At 41.9% G+C, this 27,032-nt stretch overlaps 1 protein-coding gene and 1 pseudogene across 3 annotated transcripts; both read left to right on the top strand.

The window, feature by feature from the left end:
• Positions 1 to 1,051: 1,051 nt before the first annotated feature.
• LOC104598021 (Ankyrin repeat family protein) lies at positions 1,052 to 19,866 on the top strand. 3 transcript variants are annotated; one of them, XM_010259887.3, is made up of 5 exons: positions 1,052 to 1,344; positions 2,128 to 2,260; positions 17,420 to 17,544; positions 17,742 to 17,888; positions 19,204 to 19,866. In XM_010259887.3, the coding sequence occupies exons 1-5, from the start codon at positions 1,150 to 1,152 to the stop codon at positions 19,336 to 19,338; spliced, it is 735 nt and encodes a 244-aa protein (XP_010258189.1). In that variant the 5' UTR covers positions 1,052 to 1,149; the 3' UTR covers positions 19,339 to 19,866. The 3 variants fall into 3 exon arrangements, with proteins under 3 accessions (XP_010258189.1, XP_010258190.1, XP_088759634.1); XM_010259888.3 differs by having other exon boundaries at positions 17,742 to 17,844; positions 19,204 to 19,583; XM_088903508.1 differs by having other exon boundaries at positions 17,742 to 17,960; positions 19,204 to 19,583.
• Positions 19,867 to 20,354: 488 nt separating this feature from the next.
• Positions 20,355 to 21,912, top strand: LOC104598184 (UDP-glycosyltransferase 708G1 pseudogene; annotated as a pseudogene).
• The last annotated feature ends 5,120 nt before the right edge of the window (positions 21,913 to 27,032 follow it).

Genomic DNA, 27,032 nt, shown 5'->3' with positions numbered 1-27,032 from the left:
GAAGGGGCGGAGGAAGAAGAAGATCACTATCGTTGCTGGAAGTTGTAGCGGCCAGCCCTAGCGTCAGCTTGTGGCATCTCCACCGGTGCTTGAATTCATTGATGCAACGGAGGGTCTGAGCCATGGAGACATAGAAGATGAGGTGGGCAAGCGTGAGCAGCCCTGTTGAGACCCAGTAGTGCCAATGCCAGTGCCAGCATTGGAGGCGGGGTGACTAAGCCTGGTAGCGAACACTAGACCGAGGAAAGATGAAGAAGAATCGGAAGATCTTCCAAAGTTCCTTCTTTTGTAGATCGAGAGCTTGTTTATTCTCTAGGGTTTTTTCGAAGTGGACCTGCACTTTATTAATTGGAAACGCTTCTGCAAATGTGAGTAGCTCCGGCGGCCATGATCCTCTTCCGAGTTCTGACATCTTTGTGTCGATGGAAGAGGTTTTTTTATTGTATAAATGGGTAATGTGAAGAAGAAAAATAAGAGCTTCCAATGCTCCTTTTGCAGATCGACAACCTGTTTCTTTTCTAGGGTTTTCTCAAAGTGGAGCTGCACTTTTATGATGCTTCTACAAATGTAGGTGGCTCGGGGGATTTGGAGATATTGAAATGGGTTTTGTTTCAGACATACAAGGAGATGGATCTAACGGAACGGAGATGGAGGTGGAGGCGGAGATGAAAACGAAAACGGAGATAAAGGCAGAGGCCGGAGCTCGATTTGTAGAAAAGAAGATAAAGGAGGATGAAGAGGGAGAAGGAGAGGGGATGAAGGGTAATATTGGGTTTAAAAAAATATACATCACGTGATGATGTCATGTGTCACGGAATATTAACGGATGGATATCGTTAGAAATAATAAGGGTGATTCAAGACAATAATTAATCAGTAAGGAAGGTAATTTTAAATTTGCCCGGATACGTCATCATGTTGCTTACACCGCTTGATTGATCGATCAACGGCTGTCGAACCCGCTGGTCTATCAATAACAAAATGATCAGTAGCTGCCCAAATAGTTGACTAGTCAGACTATGTAAGAAAACATTGGTGATCTAAATTGAATGACTGATATTTCTTTTGAACTCAGTTTCTCTCCCTCTCTCTCTCCTCATTTTACACAAGTGAAAAAGGCGGTAAGAACAAACCCTACACCCTGATAGAGATGGACATCGATTCTCCGAAACCGGAAATTCTTCAGAACCAAATCAAGGACGAAGATCTCTTCAAAGCAGCTGAGAAAGGAGACGCTTCGATCTTCAAAGCTCTTTCTCAGGGGCATCTTCACAGAGCTCTGTCGTTGAGAAACGACGACGGTCGTTCTCTCCTTCACGTCGCTGTCTCATCTGGTCATGCTGAGGTCACTTTTCGAAATCTTATAGGGTTCTGTTCTTCTGGTATTCATTTGCATCTGGGGGAGTTAATCTAGAAAATCTTCTGTTTTTCATATTTCTAGAATCTGGTTTTAATTTTCTTTGCTTCGCATTTGGATAAGGATGTTTTAGAACTCTTTTCCTTTTTACTTTGCATTTTTCTTTTTCTAGAGATTTCTTTCCTGTTGCTTAATGCATTGAGCAAGAACAGAGAGTTTTTGCTCAATTTGGCTCCAGTTATGGTTAATAGTAATGGACATTTCTTCTCCTTAGTCATTAGAGTGCAGTTCCTTTTATCGCATGTTTCTTGTCTAGTATTTTTATTTATGGATTTGTTATGTGCCTTAGGATAACTTTAGCTGTTAGAGTGAGGGATCCCAAGCACATATATACCCCATAATCCCATACTACCGATGAGGTGGGATACCTCACATTAGGATCCCATACTACCAACATAGGACAAATATACCATGCTCTGCAGTCCCGCCTCCATGTTATGTGCATACCATTTGTTATGTGACTTAGGAGAATTCACCCCTAAAAGCTAGCTGTTAGAGGGAGGGAACCCAAACATATATATACCCCACAACAGCATCCTATACTACTGATGTGGGATACCTTGCATTAACATCCCATGCTACCAATATGGGACAAAATGGGTCGTAACATTGGATTCCCCATTTATCCCTTCTTCTTTGTTATTCAATGAGCCATTTCTATGCTACAGTTGAATTAATATTACTTCAATTTTCTTCATTTTTTGGGAACAGGTCGTGAGGACACTGTCAGCTGTTGATGCATTTATTAGCGTAGTAAACAGTACAGATGAAGAAGGTTGGGCACCGCTACATTCTGCTGCTAGCAGTGGAAATACTGAGATTGTTGAGATCTTGCTGAGCAGAGGTGAGAAGTTGAAGAGTTTGCAAGTTAATTTTATCTAAAATAGCTTTCAGAATGACATGCAAAACAATGTCAAGAACAAATGCACAAAGTGAGAACTTCCTTTGTGGTGATGCTGTGTTTGGCTGAAGTTTGTTTGCTAGGGGTTCCTAGAGCCTGATGTGCAAGCCACAAGGTAAGATGCATGCTTGAACAAAGTGTGGAACCACTTTTGAAAAAAAAATCCAAAGAAATAGTTAATATAAAAGAACATGCAACTTCAAGTTCTGAAAGTAATATGATATTTCAAAAAGTATTATTAGCTCAATTGGTTAGAGTATTGTGTTGTTAGCATAAAAGATACAACCATGTAAACATCCTACATAGGCTAAATGTTTAAACCCTGGTCATCATAAGCACAACCTGAAACATAATGAATTGCCTACTGAGCATCAAATTCAAGGTCAATTCATCAAAACATAACAACAAGTCAGGTGAGCTCCTGGGTTCAACCGTTCAAGTACCAAAAAAAAGGGGTTACTAAGGTTCAAGTGAGACACAACTTGCAAAATGCACTTTGTTGTGAGCCTAGTCAAGCGACTCAAGCCTTTTAAAAGACTGTAATTCTAATCTGACTAGATGTTCCTCTTGTGAGTTTATCTCTCCTTGAATCCATCTAAGTTGAGCATTTATTCCATCGAAGGATTTCTTTAATATCATTTAGGAAATGTGCCAATCTCCATAACTGCTCCAGATATTTTGCCACCATTTTATTGTATTTTCCAAGTCTCATTCAATTGCTAGGGATGATCCATGCCCCGCATTTTTCTACCTTCTTGTTCAATTTTCTTAGTCCCCTTTCAATAGCCAAAGATGGTAATTTAATCTGTTTGGCAATGTGCACAGTGCACTCCCATTTGAAGAGTCCTTACCTCAGCCATTGTGGAATTAGTGTTGAGGGGTATTGTTCCAACCAAAGAAATCAAGCAAATAAACTTGGGCTTATTATCAGGCTGAGCTTGGGTTGAGATCAGTATGCCCGATGCTTTAATCCAAGCCCAGCCTGATAATAGGCCCAAGTTTATTTGCTTGATTTCTTTTGTTGGCACAATACCCCTCAACACTAATTCCACAATGGCTGAGGTAAGGACTCTTCAAATGGGAGTGCACTGTGCACATTTCCAAACAGATTAAATTACCTTCTTTGGCCATTGAAGGGGACTAAGAAAATTGAACAAGAAGGTAGAAAAATGTGGGGAATGGATCATCCCTAGCAATTGAATGAGACTTGGCAAATACAATAAAAGCCTGGTCCAAGGTTTTGTTAGGCCTGGGCCCAGCCGAAAACCTGAAAATTTGAATCCAAGCCTAGGAAGAGTTGGTTGGATCAGGTTAGGCCTGCCCAAGTTGCATCCCTAAAGGGTTTCTAGATGTAGTTAAAAGTTGAATTTTGATGGAAGTAGTCAGGGTAACCCAGGACCTTCTGGAATAGGAGGCGTGTTGAGAGATAAGGACTGCAACATTTTAGCCTTATTCTCTGGCCCAGTGGGTTTGGGAGATCCTAATAGGGCTGAACTATTAGTGGCCTTACAAGGTATCTGATAAGATCACTTTGATAATCTGAAAACCTGAGCTGGTTCGAGGGAGCTCACCCTCCTGAAAACAGAGTAGAGTAGTGGAGAGGATGAAGAGAGGAGGAGAGATGGAGGAGATCAGTAGGGTTTCATTTTTCATGCCCAGAATCGGTGAGGTAATACAATACTTATACTCTCTCTTCAGCCTCTCCTGCACATGGCTTGTCTGAGACGGCTAACTAACTGGAGGGACGTGGCCTCCTCACGTAAACAAACCTCAGTGGCGGTTGCACATGGGAGATCGAGTGCTTCTCTCGTGCTTGGCCCGGCTGCTGCATGTCGTGGGCCTGGGTCTCCTGTGATGGTTTCGAATGGGTAGTCGAGGGCCTATCAGTCCCACTCTCTTCAAGAAACACCTTGTCCTCATGGTTGATGTGAGGATATTGGTCTTTCAGTTTGTCATAGTCCTCCCATGTGGCATCTTCTGGTGGCAAGTTCTTCCACACGACCAGGGCTTGCTTGTGTAACTTCTTGCCCATTTTGACCCACCTTATATTTTTGATTTGTTGTGGCTCAATCAATATGTCCCCGTTTTCAGTGAACTGTGGGAGGGTTGGGCTGACCTTAGTGGTAGGACTTAGACATGGTTTCAACATGCTGACATGAAAAACTGGGTGTAATTTCGAGGAGATAGGAAGCTCCAGTTTGTAAGCTACCTTCTCTACTCATTCAATCACCATGAATGGGCCAAAATACTTAGGAGCTAGCTTCTGCCAAACCCGTCGGGCTGCCAAAGCTTGTCGGTAAGGCTGGAGTCTTAAGTAGACCCAATCCCCAACTGCAAATTCAAGCTCTCGATGATTGCGATCATAGGCTAACTTCATGCGCTGTTGGGCTTTCTGCAAATGCAGCTTGAGGGATCTCAAAATCTCATCTCTGTCCAATAACTGGCCTTCTACCTCAGCCACTGTAGGAGTCCCCTTCTCGTAAGGAAGCACGGCTGGAGGATCTCTCCCATAAACTATTTTAAATGGAGTGATCCCTGCTGAAGCTTGGTATGTGGTGTTATACCAATATTCGGCCCATGGCAGCCAGTAAGCCCACTGTTTGGGCTTCTCTCCGATGAAACAACACAAGTAAGTTTCAAGGCAATGATTAACCACCTCGGACTGCCCATCTGTCTGGGGGTGGTAGTTGGTGGTGTGAAGCATATGTACTCCTTGAGCAGAAAAATAAGAATCCCAGAATTTGCTCATAAAGAGGGGGTCTCTGTCGGTCAAGATAGAGTTCGGAGTGCCGTGCAATTTGGCTACCTCCTGGACATAAGCTCGAGTCACTGTGGAAGCTGTGTACGGCTGTGGTAGCGCCAAGAAATGAGCATATTTGCTCAGGCGGTCCACAATCACTAGGATCACCGACTTCCCTGCTGATTTAGGCAACCCGGTAATAAAATCCATGGTAATGTCTTCCCATACTCGTTCTGGAATGGTTAAGGGCTGAAGTAGACCTGCAGGAGACTGGGTGCTATACTCGTGCTGCTGGCATATGTCACAACAGGCTGCATAACTCTGAACCATACGCTTCATTCCCCTCCAGTAGTAATGGCTCGCTATCCTCTTGTAGGTTCTGAGAAACTCGGAATGCCCACCTATAGCCGAGTCATGAAATAGCTTGAGCAACTCCTTCTGATACTCTGATTTGCTGGCTACTACCACCCGACCTTTATAGAAGAGTGTAGTACCAGTTATGGAATACCCTGGCACTAAAGTGGGATCCTTGCTCCATTGGGATCGGATCCGGCTGAGTTTTGGATCTGATTGTGCCTCCTTCTGGATGAGGTCATACAAGGGGTAATTGGGTTTAGACAGGCCCATCAGCTGGAAATCTTCTACCCTGGATAGTGCATCTGCAACCTCATTTGAAGGCCTAGGTTTATATTCAATATGAAAATCGTAACCCAGAAGTTAGTAGGCCCATTTTTGCTGTTCTGGGCTGAGAATCCTCTGCTCCAATAAATGTTTAATGCTTCGGTGATCGGTCCGCACTGTAAATCTCCTTCCCAGAAGGTACGCCCTCCATTTGTGTACTGCTAAGGTAATCGCCATCAACTCTTTCTCATATGTGGACTTGGCTTGGGCCTGGGCTGATAGAGCTCGGCTGAAGAAGGCCAATGGTTGCCCATTCTGCATTAAGACTGCACCAATCCCCTTCCCTGAAGCATCAGTTTCCACTGCAAATTCTTTACTGAAATCTGGAAGAGCCAAGGTGGGAGGCGATGTGACTGCCTTCTTAAGAGATTGGAAGGCCCCTTCTGCCGCCTCGTCCCATGTAAAGGATTGTTTCTTCAACAACTTAGTGAGAGGTGCGGCCAACATACCATAACCAGCTATGAAACGTCTGTAGTAACCAGTCAGTCCAAGGAACCCTCTAAGTGACTTTTGGTTCCATGGTCTAGGCCAGTTGACCATGCTTGAAACCTTGTTCGGGTCTGTACAAACTTTCCCACCTGTTATTATATGCCCAAGGTCATGAATATGGGTCTGTCCAAAGGAACTGTTAGCGTAGGGGTATTTCTGTCTTTATACCTTGATTGATGTTGCTGATTGGTAATGTTGTGTTGGAACATGTGCTCTTAACTTAAGTAAGGGCACATAGTTCTTTTCAGTCTTGTTTTAATAATAATATAAATACTTACTGGCCGACTGGGAGAAGTCATGTTGACTCTTTTAGTTCGAACCAGAATTCTCTCTTCTCTCTCTCTCTCTCTCTCTTTCTTTATCACCTTTTCTTCTTCTACATAACTGAACTCAGTCAGGCCGAACTCTAAGGCAGACCTGAATTGTAACTTGGTATCAGAGCTAGGTTAAATCTGCCTAGATTTCTGCTTGCCTAGGGTTCATTCTTTGCGCACCTTATCTAGGGTTTTCCTCCTTTTTTTTCTGTGTTCGATTGGAGATAAGGGAAAGGGCTGAAAAGGAGTGATCGCCCTCTTCCCTTGGGGGTTTCTATGCCTCCAGTCAGGTCGTATGTGGTCGGTTGCTGTGATTTCTGAGATCGCCCTCTCCTAGTAGAGGAAGAATAGAGGGCCGAACTGTGTGGGCAGTGGCTGTTGTGTGTGGCTGTTATGTGTGAAGCGGCTGTTGTGTGTGGACTGCTCTCCTGCTCTCTTGCTCGTATGGGTGTTACTTCAGCGATAAGGTAAGAGATTTCAGTGCATGATATCTGTTATGCATTTTGAAGGAAGAGATATGATTATATAGTGGTGAGATTTCAGGTAGTTGTAGGAGTAGGGTTTGTGGTGTGAGCACACTTTTCAGCAACAAGTGCTAAAATCAGTGTGACAGGTGTGATCTAGGGTTTGTGGTATAAAGAGCACACATTCCAACAACAATTAGTGTGACAGGTGTGACCTAGTGGTGTGTAGTGTGCAGATCTCAGAGATAATAGAATTCAGCAAGTGTGCAGAATTGGTGATAACATAATGGGAGACAATAGTGATTATAAACCTAGTGTGATGGTGCCTACAGACTACCCGAATGTTCAGATGACCTCCATTAAGTTAAATGGAGAGAATTATGTGCCTTGGGCTAAATCCGTTGAAGTCTTTCTGAAGGCAAAGAAGAAGGTAAAACACATCAGAGAGGAGAAGCCCTCCTCTGACTCTCACGAGTATGAAGACTAGGAGCAAGAGGATGCTAAAATCATCACATGGTTGTGGAACAGTATGGAACCCAGGATTAGTGTGAACTTCATGTTCCTTGATACTGCCAAAGATGTGTGGGACCATGCGAAGAAATTGTATTCGGGGCAGGACAATACAACTAAAGTTTATCAGCTTTATGAAGAGTACTTTAATCTACAACAGGGCAATCAGAGTCTTGAGGAGTACTATGCCAACATGGAGGAACATACGTAATGAGTTGAATGTATATCATCCTCTCACTTTTGATGTCAAGATTCAGCAACAACAGAGAGAGCAGCTTGATGTGACTAGATTTTTGGTGGGAATAAAGTCTGAATATGAACCAGTACGGGCTCAGATATTAGGGGGATCAGCTCTTCCGTCCCTAGAAGAGGTATTTGCTCGACTTCGAAGAATTTCTATCGGATCTACTGAGAATTCTAATATCTCAGATAGATCTGCCTTTGCTGCATCGAGAGGCCGTGGTGGTAGAGGTGGAGCTCGGGGAGCTCAGTCTGGCCGTGGTGGTGGTAGTGGTTCTGCATATGGCCGAAGTGGCAATGGTGGGTCTCCTCATAATCGTGGTGGTGGTCGTATTGGGAGTAGAGATTCAGGGGGAGCCCGTGGTAGAGGACGTAGCTCAGGCCCGAGGAAGTGCACTCATTGTGGTATGGATGGACATATCATCAACTATTGTTATGATCTACATGGTCCTCCCTCAACCTGGGCCAATCATGCCGCGACCAGTGACTCAAGTTCCATCTTTAGACAGGAGAATCATTCTTCTGACCAGTTGCCTCCTACATCCACAGATGGTCCCATGAAGGAGATGGTGAGTGTTCCCCGTGATGAATATGAGAGGTTTATCCAATCACAGCAGAACACAACGACTTTTGCTCACTCAAGTATGGCTTGTCTGGCATCTACACCCAATCCTTGGATCATTGACTCTGGAGCCTCCGATCACATGACTGGAACTCCAGGTGTGTTTTCCTCCTTATCTCATTGCTCAACATCACAATCTGTCACCCTTGCTAATGGTTCCACATCCTCAATTTGTGGTGTTGGTAATGTTGACCTAGATCCTGTATCCCTTTCATCAGTTTTGTATGTTCCTAAATTGCCTTTTAACCTTATGTCTGTTAGTAAGCTGACCAAATCACTTAACTACTCCATTATCTTTTATCCTTCTATGTGTGTCTTTCAGGATCTCAAGACGGGGATGAAGATTGGTGGAGGGCATGAAGCAGGTGGACTGTATTATCTTGACGGTAGTGGTGGTGGTAGAACTTCAACAGCTCTCCAGTCATCTCTTTCTCCTTTCCAGTGGCACTGCCGATTTGGTCATCCGTCGCTAAAAGTCTTGAAGTCCTTGGTTCCGTCCTTGAGTTAGCTTTCTGTTTTGGATTGTGAGTCGTGTCAGTTTGGGAAACACCATCGTGTTCCCTTTAGTTCTAGGGTTGATAGCCGTGTGTCGAGTCCTTTTTCTTTAGTTCATTCAGATGTTTGGGGTCCTTATAAAGTGATGTCATATAATGGATACATATATTTTGTCATTTTTGTGGATGATTTTTCAAGGATGACGTGGCTCTATTTAATGAAAGAAAGAAGTGAATTGTTTACCATTTTTCAAAAATTTTATGCTGAGATTCGTAACCAATTTGGTACCCACATCAAAGTCTTTCGTTCTGATAATGGCCGCGAATATTTATCCTCATCATTTCAGGAATACCTGGACCAACACGGCATTATACATCAGACCTCGTGTACCTACACCCCACAACAAAACGGGGTGGCTGAGAGAAAGAATCGCCATCTCCTTGAAACAGCAAGATCTCTAATGCATCACATGCATGTTCCCAAACCTTTTTGGAGTGATGCAGTGCTTACCTCTTGTTTTCTGATTAATCGGATGCCCACGTTCATCCTTGATGGTCATTCTCCGTTTCAGGTCTTGTTTCCCACTTTGTCTCCGTTCCCTCTTACGCCGAGAGTTTTTGGGTGTGTCTGTTTTGTCCATAATCTGGGTCCCGGGAACGACAGGTTTGATGCCCGTTCTCTCAAGTGCATCTTCCTTGGCTATTCTCGGACCCAGAAAGGGTATAGGTGTTACCATCCTGGTTCTCGACGGTCCTTTGTGTGTGCTGATGTTAGTTTCTTTGAGTCTACTCCGTTCTTTTTGGGGTCTGGTGATGCTTCTTCCTCCTCATCACCTCCTCCTCTTCCACTTCCCGTTGTCGATCCTCCTCCCTTTGTTCCAGTCATGACCAAATCCTTGCCTCCGGTGCCACCACTTGTTGAACGCCCACCTATCCGTCATGTGTATACACATCGCCCACGTGCACCAGCTACTATCCTCCGGCTACATCTCCGTCGACGGATCCGGCACCAGACCCGCACTTAGCATCTGAGCTTGATCTACCCATTGCTTTGCGGAAAGGTAAACGTACTTGCACCCTTCATCCCATTTCCAATTATGTTTCTCTTACTCACCTCTCCGCTTCCCATCGCCAGTTTGTTACCTTGTTATCATCAGTTATTGTTCCTAAAGATGTCCAGGAAGCCCTTGCCTCTCCAGGGTGGTGCCGTGTCATGGAAGAAGAACTCTCAGCCCTTCATCATAATCATACTTGGGACCTCACTGCTCTTCCTCCTGGGAAGCAAGCTGTTGGTTGTAAATGGGTTTATACGGTTAAGTATCTGCCTGATGGTAGTGTTGAATGCCTGAAAGCGCGATTAATTGCAAAAGGGTACTCCCAAACCTATGGCATTGACTACACAGAGACCTTCTCACCGGTTGCTAAGATAGGGTCAGTTCGTGTTGTGATCTCTCTTGCAGCCATGTATGAGTGGCCACTATATCAGCTTGATATCAAGAATGCCTTTTTGCATGGTGACTTACTCGAGGAGGTCTACATGGAGCAACCTCCAGGGTTTGTTGCTCAGGGGGAGGATGGTAAGGTGTGCAGACTAAGGAAGGCTATATATGGGCTTAAACAGTCCCCTCGAGCATGGTTTGGTAGGTTCAGTGAGGTGGTAAAGAAGTTTGGTATGAAACAGTGCAAAGTTGACCATTCTGTATTTAGTCATGACTCTCCGGGAGGAAAAATACTGTTGGTGGTGTATGTAGATGATATTGTTATTACTGGGAATGATAACATTGGTATTGACAGGCTGAAGACTTATCTGCAGGATCACTTTCAGACAAAGGATCTGGGTTAACTGAAATACTTCTTGGGGATAAAGGTAGTGAGATCCAAGTATGGGATTAACCTGTGCCAGAGGAAGTATGTGCTTGATTTGCTGGAAGAAACAGGCTTGTTGGGTGCCAAACCAGCTGAAACACCCATGGACACAAATACCAAGCTAAGTAGTGATATGGGTGAAGTGTTTGAAGACCCTGGCAAATACCGACGACTTGTGGGCAAACTGAACTACCTAACCATTACCAGACCAGACATCTCATTTGCAGTTAGTGTGGTAAGCCAGTTCATGCAAAAACCTCTGATTCCTCATTGGAATGCGGTTTTGAGAATTGTGAAGTATCTAAAAGGGGCTTCGGGTCGCGGTCTGATATACAAGAGTGGGGGAAAACTTGAAATAGAAGGGTATTCTGATGCTGATTTGGCCGGTTCTATGTCTGATAGGCGGTCTACTACAGGCTATTGCACGTTTCTGGGAGGTAACCTGGTGACATGGAAAAGTAAGAAACAGACGGTTGTGGCAAGAAGCAGTGCAGAAGCAGAATATAGGGCTATGGCGCACACCGCTTGTGAATTAGTGTGGCTAAGGAACCTTCTACAGGAAGTAGGGTACAACATTAACACTTCAATGAAGTTCTATTGTGATAATCAGGCAGCAGTTCATATCTCCTCTAATCTAGTGTTTCATGAAAGAACCAAGCACATTGAGGTTGACTGTCACTTTTGTGAGGGAGAAGGTGCTGAATGGAGAGCTAGACACTACACATGCTAATACAGGAAATTAATGGGCTGACTTATTTACAAAAGGCTTGAGTCGGGGAAGAGTGGACTACATATGTAAGGGGGAGTGTTAGCGTAGGGGTATTTCTATCTTTATACCTTGATTGATGTTGCTGATTTGTAATGTTGTGTTGGAACATGTGCTCTTAACTTAAAGTAAAGGCACATAGGTCTTTTCAGTCTTGTTTTAATAATAATATAAATACTTACTGGCCGACTGGGAGAAGTCATGTTGACTCTTTCAGTTCGAACCAGAATTCTCTCTTCTCTCTTTCTCTCTCTCTCTCTCTCTTTCTTTATCACCTTTTCTTCTTTTACATAACTGAACTCAGTCAGGCCGAACTCTAAGGCAGACCTGAATTGTAACTGGAACATTTAGTGGGTTTGACAAACAAGGAGTGCTGCCTAAGTAGGTCTAGAGTGCAATGCAAGTGTGTCAGGTGTGAGGCCTAGGTGGGGCTGTAGATAAGTATATTGTTGAAGAAAATCAATATATAGCGTCACAGATACAGTCTGAAAATGTCATTCATGAGCCGCTGAAAGGTAGATGGTGCGTTGGTTAAACCAATGGCATAACCACAAATTCGTAGTGCCCATACGAGGTCTGAAAAGCTGCCTTATTTATATCTTCTGGGTGGACTCAGATCTGGTGGTACCCGGACCTGAGATCCTGTTGGAGAACAAGAGGGCCTGGCCCGACTTGTCAAACAATTCTTCTATCAACAGAATGGGATATTGGTCCTTCATAGTGATGTTGTCGAGGGCTCGGTAGTCAACACAAAATCTCCATGTCCCGTCCTTTTTCTTTACTAGTAAGACAGATGAGGAGAACGGGCTGTTACTGGGCTGAATGAACCCTTTATCCAAGAGTTCTTGGATCATCTTCTCCACTTCTACCTGCTGATAATGTGGGTACCGGTATGGGCGGACATTTGTGGGAGGAGCTCCCGGTTGGAGTACAACCCGGTGGTCCAGCTGTCTTGAGGGTGGGGGGGGGGGGGAGAGCAGATAGCTCTTGGAATACGTCCTTGTATTCGCTCAGGAGCTGTTGGAGTTGGTCCGGCTGCAACGGGTTGTGGGTTATAATATCATCAACAGTCAATGTTGGCCCAAGAGGCATGGGGCCCATACTCATTAGCAAGGGGGTATCCGAGTATTGACAGCTCTTGAGAATGAGGTGGGGAGGTTCGGCTGTGGCCGAGACATGTCTGGTTCCCCTTAATATGCAGGTGAGTCCTTCATGTTGGAACTGCATTGTAAGGTCAGCCCAATTGCACATTACTGAGCCCAATTGTTGAAGCCATTCGACGCCCAGAACTATATCAGCCCCTGAAAATTCAAAAGGGTGCAGGTCTATAGTGAAGAGGTACCCCTGAATTTTAAGCCTAACTGATTTACATTTTCCCTCACATCTGATTCCTTGCCCACTGGCCACGCTAACAGCAAAGGGAGCTATGGGTTCCACTCCAACCCGAGTCTCTGGATTCACCCGGGGGTGATAAAATTTAGAGAACTTCCATTAGGATAGCCACTTTTTGGCCTGAACCCACCCTTCCACCCTCATGTTACGTGGGCTCTGACATCCCGATAGAGCTTGCAAAGAAATCACATAATATTCAATTTCCGTAGTTGGGACTGCTTCATTGGTTCCAACTTCCGGTTCCCGTTCACAGTTGGCATCCTCCTCTTCAACCTGCAATAGGTAGAGGTGTGGGGTCTTGCACCGGTGCCCTTTGGTAAATTTTTTGTCACAATTGTAACACAACCCTTTTTCTCGACGGGCCTGCATCTCGGTCCAGGATAACTTCTTGTAAGGTACTACCATGGTCCCGGGGTTCTTGGGTGCTGGGGCTTCTGGTTTAGTGCCCGGGGTGGGAAGTAAGGGTCCTAGAGCTGAATCTGCTCGACCGGGTGGGGTTCGTAACAGGGGTCCAACCGCTGGACCAATCAGTCTAGTGGTTTTTCTTAATCGGTTTAGCATGTCTTCTTGGAGTTTAGCTAGCCCGATAGCAGAGATAAGAGTTGAAGGCTGCAATGCTTTTACTTCAATCCTTATGTCTTCCCATAAACCCCCGATGAAACAGCCAAGTAGAGCCGTTTCCGGCCAACCATGCACACGGGTGGCTAATCTCTCGAACTCAGTCTGATACTCCTGCACGCTACCAGTCTGTTTGACGCGGGACAAGGATTCATCAGAATTTTCATACCCAGATGGTCTGAACCTCACTCGTAAGGCTTCGGTGAAGTTCATCCAAGTAGTCTGGGGGTGTGTTTTTCGGTACCATTGGTACCACATAATGGCCTCTCCATCGAGGTGGATAGAGACAATAGGCACTCGTTGGTGCGCTGGGGTCTCATGATATTCAAAATACCATTCAGCCCGATAAATCCAAGGTACCCGGATCATCACCTGAGTAAACTGGGAATATGATCTTCGTCATCTTGCTTGGGGAGATCCCGCCACGTCTACCCGCACTGCTACTGGATCCTTCTGGTTCTGGTTCCCTCGCTGTGGGTGTGGATAGTCGCTCGAACTGCCCCACCAGTGCCGACAAGGTCTCCTTGATGTCCTTCATTTCTGATGTGGTTCGGTGAACTTCTACTTCAATTCGATCAACACGATCATCTACTGCAGTGGATCTCGTATTAGTCATCAGTGCTAAGCTCTGATACCAGTTGATAAGATCACTTCGATATTCTGAAAACCTGAGCTGGTTCGAGGGAGCTCACCCTCCTGAAAACAGAGTAGAGTAGAGGAGAGGAAGAAGAGAAAGGAAGAAGAGAGGAGGAGAGATGGAGGAGATCAGTAGGGTTTCATTTTTCATGCCCAGAATTGGTGAGGTAATACAATACTTATACTCTCTCTTCAGCCTCTCCTGCACATGGCTTGACTGAGATGGCTAACTAACTGGAGGGACGTGGCCTCCTCACGTAAACAAACCTCAGTGGTGGTTGCACATGGGAGATCGAGTGCCTCTCTCGTGCTTGGCCTGGCTGCTGCATGTCGTGGGCCTGGGTCTCCTGTGATGGGCCCGAAAGGGTAGTCGAGGGCCTATCAGTATCCAAATTGCAAATCAGCTAGGTTTGGAAAATCTAATAATTGAAGGAGACTCTAAAGTTGTTGTGAGGTGTCTGGTAGACTTGGACTCAGTGTTTTGGTGCTACAGGGATCTCTTAAAAAAAAGCTGAGTGGTTAACGAGAAACATGAACATTAGCTGTCATTGGGTGGATAGATCAGCGAATGCTTCGTCTGATTGTTTGCCAAACAAGGGTTATCAGGGAAAATGTGTATTGGACTGCTTTGTAATCCCTTTTCTAGTGTTTAAGATGTAACCTTCCTTGTAAGGAGAGGTCACATCTCGTGCCTCTCCTTGGGATGCTTGTAGTAGTTCTCATTTCCTGTTAATAAAACCATACTTCAATTATCAAAAAAAAAAGTTGTTAGAACATGTACCTAAGATATTTGTAGAAGAGAATTGATGCATATTGTGTATAAAGTAGTTATTAGTTAGTTATTGCATGAGACGTGGCCATTGGTTATGCATATAATTCTAAACCTCCCTCACATGAGGTGACCTGATCAGATCCTCCCCCTTATCAGAAGATTTAGATGCAGTGGATCTCACCAATGAGCAGTGCATTTGATCTGGAGTCTGGACTTTTATGGTAGTGCTTTTTAGAGGCTCAGGTCTCTTTAGCCATGTTTCCTTGTTTGTATCTCTCTTCCTTCATTAATATGTTGATCAATGAAAATTAAGAAATTCTTAATCTTGCATCAATGGGTGACACTTGCTGCATGAGGTCAAAATTCAGACTACATTGTCATCTCTTGTGATATTCATAGTTTGATTTTTTTGGCATCCTAGCTAGTCCAGAAGGTGATCTGCACTTTTGAAATGAGCAATTTGTTACTTTGATTCTATATTAGTGGGTCCATGGTCCATCAATTGTTTAGTGACTAGGAACTCTTGACATACATGCATAAAGAATTATATCCTATATATTTATGCACCTCATTTATGTAGTTTGTTTTTTGTTTTTGATAAATAACATCAATTCCATTAAAATAATGAATAGATACAAGAAGATCCCCTTAGAGGCGCGAGGAGCAGCCTCTCCAAACAGCAAATACACAAACTACAACAAAGAAAACAGCCATTTGAATTTCTTTAACTCATTTTTGTAGCCCCAAGTGACATCCTCCGGACCATTTAACCAGTCCACTGTCTTAGAGTCTCCTTCAATCAGAAGCTGCTCCACGCCCACTTCTTTTGCAAGAAGTATTCCTTGTATTGCAGCTAGCAGTTCTGCCCGGATAGAGTTCCCAACTCCTAAAGGGCCAGAGTAGATTAAGACAACCTCTCTAGCCTCATTCCTCAGTACACCTCCCATCCCAGAGGGACCCGGGTTACCCTGGCTACTCCCATCAAAATTCAGCTTCAAAGAACCAAGAGGAGGGGGGACCCAGCTAGTCACTACCCTTCCCTTGTAGGAGGAACAGCTTGCTACCAACTTCCAATCCTTCCAACAATCAGCAAAAGTAAAATGGTTAAATAATTTTAGAGTCTTTAACCAATGTAAAGACCTGGACAAAATGCAGTCCTTGACTGCTTCTTCCTTTTTCTTGGAAGATTCTGGCATTCCTTTCTTCCCATACTGTCCATAACAATGCTGCTCATGAGCATCTCCACATTTTCCTTCCTCTTTTATGGGGCCAAGAGAAGAAAGAAGGGTTAAAGATTGTGCTTACTTCTGCTGGCATATCCCAACTAGACCCAAACAAAGATAGAAGCCAAGCCCAGAGCTCTGCAGTGACACTACAAGATAAAAATAGATGATTACAATCCTCACCAAGAGATCTGCAAAGAATACACCAGTTTGGTGAAATACAAAGGACGGGTCTTCTCTTTTGTAGGTTGTCCATCGTGTTTACTTTACCATGCCACACTTCCCAACACAAAGCCATAACCTTGGGGGGGACCGGCCTACACCAGACTTCTTTGAAAGGGAAACTCTGATGAGAGGGAGATTGGCAGAGGAACTTGAAAAAGGAACCTCTTTGAAAGGGAAACTCATTTGTGTATTTTGTTTCCATGCTGATGATATATTATGTTGTTTCGTAAGGAATATTTCATGGTAAATTCCATCATCAGCATCACCAAAGCCTTGTCCCAACTACATGGGATTGGCTCATGAAAACTGTTCCACCATTCCTTTCTATTTGGTGCCATATCCCCAGACCATCTTAGTCTACTTTCCCTCATTTATCACCTATTGGAGCTACTTTTAGGTTCCTTTAAATAAGCTCATTTTTTGTCCTATTCTTGTTAGTTTTTCCAATTGTCCATCTAAACTTTTGCACTTCTGCCACACATTTTTTGGACATATGACTTGGGACACTGATGAATTGATGAGAACTTTTAGGTCTGTGACAATCCAAAATTTGTCATAGACTGGATGGTTAATTTATCTGTTGGGAGATTTCTTTTCAACTTTTTTGTTATTTTGATCAGTAAGAAAAACAAGAATTTTGTTAATAATAAGTATAGTACATTACATAGGTGGATAGCCTTGGCTAGCCACTACACCAATACAATACCAGAATGAACCCCTTACATAAAGCAATGGACCCCAGAACATCTTTTCTCTTGTTGCCCCTTATTTTGCCCCTTGTCTTTTCTAGCATTATCATGCATCCATCTAAGCATTTGTGATGACTGGTGACCAAAAAAAAGGAAAAACGAAAATCCATTTAAGCATTCACATTTTTTTACAAACAGTTTTATTACTGTGGTTTATATCATCATCATCATCATCATTATCCATGCCTTATCCCAACTATATGGGGTTGGCTACATGAATCCTATTTTGCCAATCCGTTCTATTTACAGCCATATCTACTGTGGTTTATATGCAAATCTAAAATAGGATTACCATGAACAGGAGCTGATGTCAATTTAAAAAATAATGGTGGTCGCACTGCTCTGCACTACGCTGCTAGCAAGGGATGGTTGAAAATAGCTGAAGTTCTGATTTCTCATGGTGCAAAAATCAATCTCAAGGACAAGGCTTGTTACTTCAAACTGAACCATTTTCTCTTTCATTCAACGCTCAGTTTTGACACTTGTGTTAAAATCATTTTGTTTTGCATTTAATGTTCACTCTGTTTACATCAGTTCTAGCAAGCATGTGGATTGTTGATACAAGCTCCGAGTGTCTACTCTTTTCTTCCATCACTGATATTCTGAGTTGTATCGTGGTTCAGGTTGGCTGCACACCATTGCATAGAGCAGCAAGCACAGGGAATGCAGAGCTGTGTGAAATGTTGATTGAAGAAGGAGCAGAGGTTGATGCTATTGATAAAACAGGTCAAACTCCTCTTATGAATGCAGTAATATGCCATAACAAAGAGGTAAATTGCATTAAATTTTCTACAGTGGGGGGAATTGAAATATTTAATTTCCATTTATGCCATAACAAAGAGGTAAATTTTATTATATTTTCTACTAGTGGGGAGAATTGAATTATTTAACTCCCATTTTCGTATTCAACCAGATTATTATTGTAATGGAGACGCAAGGATAGGAAGAAAGTTCCTTGCTGCCTCCAAAATAAACATATATTAGTACTCTTACATGGATTTGGGTACAAGTATCAGAATCTGACATAGGTAAGTCTACAAGATATCTGATGCAAGCCCAGGAAAAAAGAATAGTGATTTAGGGACTTGGCATGTATGCTTTAATTTTTTGAAAGTTCACTTTTTTCTAATATAAATAATGGAATAATAAAATAATGTGGAAGCATAAATCAGTGCAACTGTGCAAGTACAGAGAATAAATCTACAATTCATTCCCAAGATTCTGCAACTCTGCAAGTACTTAGACTTATTTAAATACATAAATGTGTAGTTGTGTATTTATACAATTAGCTAGTGGCAAAAAGGCAATTAGTTCTACCTGATTTCTCAAGGGTTCTTTTGCCCATTGAATTAAAAAGTGTTAGTGTGGCAGACTAAATACTATTTATTTAATTGATTCTCCTTGTAAATTAGTGTTACAATTTTGAGCTCCAAGTAAATATCCAAATGCTAAAAAAAATAAAAAATAAAAAACAGTATCCAAATGCTCAAAGTACATATACAAAAGATAAGGAGCCGTCATTGGATGATCCTAGAGAGGGCCTATATAAAAAATCACCATGATCAGATGTGTTCAGAACATCTTATGTGCTTTTAAGAACACACATTTTGTATTAGAATTTAAGCTGATTATTGCACACATTGATCTTCAAGGTAGGAAACCATGAAAGGTGTCCTGATAATCCTAATTAGGACAAGTTATGGGGCCCAGCGCCCAGGCTGGTTATGGTTCCTGTAAACCCAAATACAAGTTTTCCCCTCATGGATAAAAACCCAAACACAAGTTTTTGCTTTATAATTTTGTAGAGCTAACCCCTTTATTGCATGAAAGTCACCACACCACATGTTTAAATGTTAGACATCTGACTGTGCAGTTAAAGGAAATCGGAAATATAGAAAATAAATAAATAGTTGTGAAATAGTGAAAATACTCCCTAGTTTTTCTTATCTCAGTCTGTGACTGAGGAAGTAAAAGTCGTGGGAACTGGATGTGGAACCATGATTCTCTGATTTAGGTAACTTGAAGATTTGGAGTTTGCCATTCCCCCAATCCTCAAATCTTAGTTGAGATGTGTTTGGCTGACAGGTATCTCTACTTTTGATAAGGCATGGAGCAGATGTGGATGTTGAAGATAAGGAGGGATATACCGTGCTTGGTCGAGCTTCAGTTGATTTCAGACCCTTGCTGATTGATGCTGCTAAAGCCATGCTTGAAGGTTAAATGGTTGAATACTTCATAAATTAACAGAGCCAGCAAAACCATCATTCATGTATCAGGAAACAGGAATCATAGAAAGTGAGGTTCCTTGTAAAAAATCTTGTTTCTGCTTCAACAATGGTGATTAGTATTTTTGCTTTTATCATCCGGGGTAAAACTGTAACCAAAACCAATGATAAGCTCTACAAGTTTCGTGGAAGAGAATGCAAAAGAAAGAAAGCATATAGAAGAGAATTTAATGGATGGAATGATGACTGAAGCTCATTAGATGCTCAAATATTGAGGTTGGGTCCCTTGACAAAGTTGCTTGCCAAGTGCAAACTGTTTTTTTTTTCTTTAAATTGTTTTCTTTAACCTCTTTTCACATGGTTAAACATTCAAACCGGGACCATAGTGTCAACTGTTGAGCAAAACTTATACTTAATTAGGTGGGTCTGATCAAATGACTGAGGGATTGTTCGTTTCTTCTTAACTCTTATCTCTTAAGAGGAATTTTTTAACTTTAAGAGAAAAATAGTTGTTCCTTTTTTCTTATCTCTTATCTCTTAAAGTGCAATTATACAAGTTTTTGTTTTCCAATGATATTCCCAAAATAGACAAACAAAAACTCTCATATATGGGGTCAAAATGGATATTTGATAATTTTTAGAATTCAGAGTTTAGAACAATATTCTTTGCATTGAGAATTCAGAGGAAAGAAAAGTTTACCAATACCAATATATATCTCTTAATGTAATTATTGCACTTTCAAATGTCAGGCTTCAGAGCAAACGAACAGGCCTCGAGTCGATTCCATTTACTACTCAATCTAAGTTGTGGAAGAATTCAAAAAAGATTGATCTTTTTAAGATTAATTTTGTGATTTTGTCCAAACACCAAGCAGTGAATATATTATTCACTCCACTGGAATATGGGGCATTTTTTCACCAATCCATGAATCATCACATGGTCCCCAATTCCCAATTAATCATCACATGGTCCCGGTAGATAAACAGCAAATACAATATATGTTTGCCTAATTTATAATTTATATACATACAGGTATTCTGCAAAGCCTCGGTTCTGCAAAGCCTCGGTTCGTCAATTTCTTGGTTTCTCGGTTCTGCAAAGCCTCAAGGCCCTTAACAGTCACTACGTCCCAGACTGGCAATGAAGCCCTATGTTGCTCTGCTTCCCAGTGCTGGGCATGGGTCATCTGACCCCCTTCCTTCGTCTGGCTGTCACGCTAGATGCCCATGGTTGTATGGTCTCTTTTCGCCCTACAGTCTCTCTTGCAGAATCATCCCACCTCAACCACTTCCTGTCCACCCACCCCAGAATTCAGTCCCTTGAATTCCACATCCTTCCCTTGGAGTTGGACCCTGCTACTGCCAACAGCATCGACCCCTTCTTTCTTCAATTTGAGGCCATCCGGCGCTCTGCTCACCTTCTCTCTCCCCTCCTCTCTCTTCTCTCGTCATTGACATCCTGCTAGCCGATGCCGTTGCTCCTGTTGCTGCCAATCTCTCCCTTCCCAACTATATCCTCTTCACTTCCTCCGCTAAAATGCTTGCCCTCGTTGCACACTTCCCCACCATTGCAGACACCTCATCAAGGAGCATTGACGGGGGGGGGGGGGGGTATCAGTACCAAAATCATGGATTCCTCCACCCCTCTTCAACCCAGCCCACCTCTTTACGACATTAATTAAAGCAAATGGTGGAGCACTCATCCATTCCAAAGGGATCCTAATAAACACCTTCGAGAGCTTGGAGCGAGAGTCGCTTTCGGTGCTGAATAACGGCACTGTCGTGAGTGGGCTTCCGCCTGTGCTGGCTATTGGTCCGCTGGAGCCATACGAGTACAAAAATGGACCATGGCTTGCATGGTTAGATGCACAACCAGAAGAATCAGTGGTGTATGTCAGTTTTGGGAGCAGGACGGCTCTTCCCAAGGAGCAAATCAAGGAGTTGGGTACTGGGTTGGAGAGAAGTGGATATAAGTTTTTGTGGGTATTGAAAGGGATGAAAGTTGACACGGAGGACGAAGAGGAGTTGGTGGATCTGGTCGACCATGGGTTTCTGGAGAGAGTGAAGGACAAGGGAGTGGTGATCAAAGATTGGGTAGACCAGACTGAGATTCTTGCACACAAAGTTATAGGCGGGTTTGTCAGCCATTGCGGGTGGAATTCTGTGACTGAAGCAGCGTACCAGGGAGTGCCAATCTTGGCATGGCCACAATACGGAGACCAGAAGATCAATGCAGAAGTGGTGGTGAGGAGTGGGTTGGGGGATATGGGTGGAGAAGTGGGGTTGGGGTGGTGAAGAGTTGGTGAGCGGAGACGAGATCGGGATGCGCATTGGGGAGCTAATGGAGAATAATCAGTTGAAGAGACAGGCCAGACACCTTAGAGGAGAGGCTAGGAAGGCCGTCGGGAGTGGTGGCAACTCAGACCAGTTGCTCACGGCGGCAATCATGCACATGTGCGAGAAGACTCAAACTATTAATTAGATTCCTGTTTCCTTTTAGAATATTGTCATTAAATAATGGGAAATTTATGGTGATTATTATTAAATTGGGCTCAGATCTTGGGACTTCTTGGTTTCATCTATTTGTTTATTCATCTCTTCCATCTTGCATGTGCCCCTTTACTCGTCTTTAAAAGCAAAACACTGCTTCTAACTATTTTTGGCGGTGTTTGACATCGACGCCGTTGCTCCATGGAATCGTAATACATCAGCGTCACGTTGAAAAATCAGTGCTCTAGAAAATAGTAATATATCTGAAACCGTTTTTTTCATGAAAAATGTTAAAATGGTACTCTAAACCATGTCTTGGAAATCGAGAAGGCGTGTTATGGGGAAATGTTGAATTCGACGTTTTTTCAATTTGAAATTCGTTGCAGCCAATAAGGATATGATGTGGCAGTGACGTGAACTTCCTATAATGGGCACCGGTGTTGAAAACAGATATGGAGCACTGGTACCAAAGAGCCTGGATCTGCTCCTCACTACCTGGCGCCTCGCAAAGTCCTCATATTTCGTGAGGATGCCACGCGTCTCAAAATCATGTGAATTAGTACACACGAGTGGGGAGCCTAACAGCCGTTAGTCTCCATTCCATTAGCCCGTGCCCCCACCCCGCCTGAGTATTCCCTCTTGTCTCTCCTGTTTTCTCTCTAACAATGAAAATATGAAACCCTAGTCCCTAGCACCCTCCACCGGTTGCAGTGCTTTCCTCAGCAGCTGCCAATTTTACTAGCGACAATATGAAGGCTCCTTGTGATCATCGACGAAATGAGATTTCGATAACTCTGCTGCTCTCTTTTCCTGTCCAAACTCTCATTTCTCTTTCTTTTCTCTTCACGAAGGACCCAAGCCCTCTTTTTCTCTTCTTGTTAGGATCCAAATCTTTTTGTCTCTCTAGCGGGGCTTAATCTCATTAGCGAGAATAGACAGGGCAACTCAATTCTGATGATTCAAACACAAGTAAATCTTCCAAAATCCTAAGAACAAAAGGCTGTTGAAAAATCTCAAGTTCGGGTTTTTTGTTTCTCTCTTTTTTTTTTCTTCCAAACCGATTCGAATGAATGTGGTGTTTTCTAGTTCAAACTGGAGCATACAGAGACTAGTTCTAGTGAACAGTGTTTTCTATTTCTAGAAAGTTTGTTCATTGAGACCAACAACTTTAGAATTTGTTGTCTACTTTTTCCCTTTTTTTTTCTAAATAACTAGTTCTTATGTCATATCCCACTAATTCTTAATTTTTTCATACAAAAAGATTACCATCTGAATGCAACTGAACCGATAGTGCCATAATGGTCACGGTGTTAATAGATTGTAATTAGTTTGGGTCCTTCGTGAAAAGGAACAGGGATGAGAGTTTAGGCAAGAAAAGAGAAATTAGCAGAGTTGTTAGTCTTGTTTTGTTGGTGATCGCAGGGATACTTTATATTGTCGCTAATGAAATTACCATCCATCGGAGAAAGCACTACAACCGGTGGCGCTAGGGTTTAGCAGAGGCTTAGTGGGAAAGAATAGAAAATTAGAAGTAAGACTTGCGGAGGGGGAATACTTGGTGGGGGGGGGGGGGGATAATGGAATGGAGACTAACGACTGTTAGGCTCCCCACTCGTGCATGCTAATTCACATGATTTTGGGGACGCATGGCGTCCTTACGTTTTGTGAGGACTTTGTGAGGTGTTAGGCGGTGAGGAGCAGATCTGGACTCGATACCAAACAAAAGGTATTGTTATTGCCGCAGGAAAGTCCTACCTGGCAACAACTTTTCAAAGAAAGAAAAAAGACATCGTTTTCTTATATGCAACATCGATACCAAACAGAAGGTGTTGTTATTAATCAATGCATGACACCCCTTTATTCTTTTAAGTGAATAGTAAAACATCAAATCAATTTTGACAATACCGGAATTCAAAACCCCACCCTCTTCATCTAGTGCACCAATTGGGCTACCCCTATCCCTCTCAGTTGTAAGAAATAAGTTAAGCACTAGTAATTTGACTATGTATATGGCTTTGAATAGAATGTATTGCTAATCTATAGATTTTGAAAACCAATTAATCTATGGATTAGCAATCTAAGTTAGAGACAATGCTTGAATTGTTTAGACAGACGTCCATTCTCTCATTTCAGACCTTGTCCAATTAAGCTAAACCAATAACAAATATCTTCTTATTCCAATGAGCATCCTCTATAAAAAAGGAGTTTAACTATGATATCGGAAAACTTGTAAGTTGTAACCAATCAACCAATATTACAAAAAACCCCTTGGCGGTTTTGATTGGTCAAGTTAAGGCTGTCAATGAGTTTCGACAAGGGTGTCCTAGTCCTCACTCTTAAATTTATTATTAATCAACACAAAACCATAAACCTAGAACCATCTTGATTTTTAATCTGGATAATCGGGTCCAATGTGATTGACCCGATTATAATGGTATATTTAATTATTTATGTAAATAACATAATTAAAACTTAACTTTTCATTGCATAGTTTTAATGATAATAAATTATAGTAAAATAGTAAATTATTTATATATTAATGAATCAAGTGTTTTTAACTGAAATTGTATTATATATTATCTATCAAACTTGCTCTGACAAATGGGTGAGTTTGGTTGTATCAACCCACCCATATTAACCCGCTAACTCATTTGCCACCCATGTTGTGGGTCACAACCCATTCTAACACTGACCCATCCTACCCTAACCTGCCCATTTGACACTCTAATTTAAATTAAGTTTTTTTTTTTTTTTACTTTTCTCTATTTTAATTGTATGAAAAACATAGAATAAAGGAATATAAAAAGTTTCAAATTTTCAAATAAAAATATAAAAACTATAAAAAACACAAAAAATGGTAAATAATATATATTTCATGTAAAACACTAGAAATTGCAAAAATAACACAGGAAATTTGTAGACAATTACAGAAATGTACACACACACACACATACACACATATATATATATATATATATATATATATATATATATATATATATATATATATATCAACTAAAAATAAATGAAGAAAGATAAAAAGTTAAAAAAAATTCAAATATAAAATACAGAAAAATGATACTATATATATTTATAACATCAGAAATTGCAAAAAAAAAAAGAAAATTGGAAAAGACAAAAAAAATTAGAAAAATATCAAATTTGGATAAAAATAGAAATTGCAAAGATACATTAAATGATAAAATATTCAAAAATTTATATATTATAGCAAAAAAGTAAAAGAAATGTAGAAAAACAAGAAAATGATATATTTTCAAAAAAAAAATCTCGGACAAAATCAGAAACTACAAAGAATACATATTAGAAAAGATATAAATTGTAGATATAGTGATAAACTAATAAAATGGTAATTTTTTTCAAAAAAAAAATCAAACAAAAATTAAATATAGCATCCAACAGAGATTGCAACAAATTAAAAAAAATACCTCATACAATAAGATAAAAATTTACAAAAATATTTTTGCATAAATGATGTAAAATATACATTCCATATTCAAATTGCAAAATTTAGAATTTCAAAACACTAGTGGCTGAAATATCTAATCCTAAAGATTCAAATCTTCAATTTGAAGATCTGAGTGTGGAAGAGAGAGTGGCGATGCGGTGGTTAATTCAAATCGGAGATTTGAGTGGTAGATTAGAGGGTGGTGGTGTGGTTTAGCGACCAACTTCAACATCAGAGAGAGAGAGAGAGGTGGTGGTGCCCACCTTCCATAGATTCGATCTGTGGAGTCGGTGTTGTAGCCATCTTCAAATAGAGGGGTGGTCAACGTCCACCTTCCATAGATACGAGGAATTGGTGCGGTGGTTGGCTTTAAACGAAGATCTGGGCAAGAGAAGAAGATAGAGGGAGAGGGAGAGGGAGAGGGAGGGTTTCAGGAGAATAAATCCAACCCTAAAGAGAGGGTCAATGTTCCAATTGACCCTAACCCGTTTTTTGACCCTTATGGGTCACTAGGCCCATCTTGACCCACTATTCAAATGGGTGGTGATGAAGGGTAATTTGGTCTGATTTGTTAGCATGTGGACACGTGGATTGACTTGATGATTCAACATTTTCTACCACCTCAGCAAACTAGGTCAGCTTGGGTACCTCGGGCACTTTGGTCAAGATCGAGGTCCGAGTAGCTTGTGATGGCCCGACTTGTCGAGGTGACACGTAGCCAACTTTTAGAAGCTAGCCAATTGTCTCCGACCTCTCCGGGATCATATTGCACGTCCGCAAGCCTTATCCTTACCCCGCCTGGATCGGACGAACTCGATAAGCCTTATCAATTCATACGAAGTCCACCTCCGAGTGCGAAACAAAATCCTGGTAGTGCGGGCCAGGAATCTTGGAGGTGTTTCATAAGACCTACGATAGCTCGCCTATATAAGGGCTTCACCCCCAACGTTATAAGTTACACATGATTACTTGCTCTCTAGCTTACTAAATCTCTTAGCTCGCAATCTCCATCTCGCTAACTTAAGCATCGGAGTGCCCACACCGGATAAATCACCCCAGGTTCTCTGATTGTGCTTTCTTGTAGTTCGACCGACCATCTAAGTAGACTTATATTCAAACTGCCATTCAACTAGAAACAACCAAATCGTGCATCATCAGGTGAATTGGAAGAATCAAATGGATTGGAGTCAAAATTATCAACTTCACCTTTTAGACACAAATATAATAAAAATTATAAAAAAACTAAGGAACTTTTATATATTATTAACAGACCACTCGGTTTTGGGAGCAAAAGAAAAAACAGTCGATTTATAAAGAGCAAGAACCAGAAATTCGAGCCGGCCAATGCACAATCTCCCAATGCGAGGCTAGGGAAGGATAAATATATGCAGCGTTACCACTGCACGTACAAATGCAGAAACCAAAACCAACTCAATAATGATTAATCGATACAAAATTCCAAACCAGAACAAATAAAATCGGTTCGGTCAGTTCAGTTCTTTCAGATTGACCAAGTCAAAGCCCATCTGGTTATATCTTTCCTAAATCATAATTCATATGGCTTAAGTAATCACACATTAATTGCTCCACACATATGAAATAAACATGTCCGAATGTGATTGGGGGTCACAACTCACAACCCCATCCAGAGCATAGTGGAAACAGCAAGATCCCGAGTCACGACTTGGTCTAATACCATTACCCTTTTCTAATAGATAAAGATAAGAAGACGG

The sequence above is a fragment of the Nelumbo nucifera genome, chromosome 4 (assembly GCF_055504915.1).
Source record: "Nelumbo nucifera cultivar China Antique chromosome 4, China Antique-T2T, whole genome shotgun sequence".
NCBI lineage: Eukaryota > Viridiplantae > Streptophyta > Magnoliopsida > Proteales > Nelumbonaceae > Nelumbo > Nelumbo nucifera.
This window is presented reverse-complemented; position numbering and strand designations above follow the sequence as displayed.

What these genes read in the sequence shown, in the direction of transcription:
- LOC104598021 (XM_088903508.1), top strand. Translation starts at nt 1,150, where the DNA reads ATGGACATCGATTCTCCGAAACCGGAAATTCTTCAGAACCAAATCAAG. An exon ending in TCTCATCTGGTCATGCTGAG is followed by an intron (nt 1,345 to 2,127) that starts GTCACTTTTCGA and finishes TTTTGGGAACAG; the next exon opens with GTCGTGAGGACACTGTCAGC. An exon ending in AAATCAATCTCAAGGACAAG is followed by an intron (nt 17,545 to 17,741) that starts GCTTGTTACTTC and finishes ATCGTGGTTCAG; the next exon opens with GTTGGCTGCACACCATTGCA.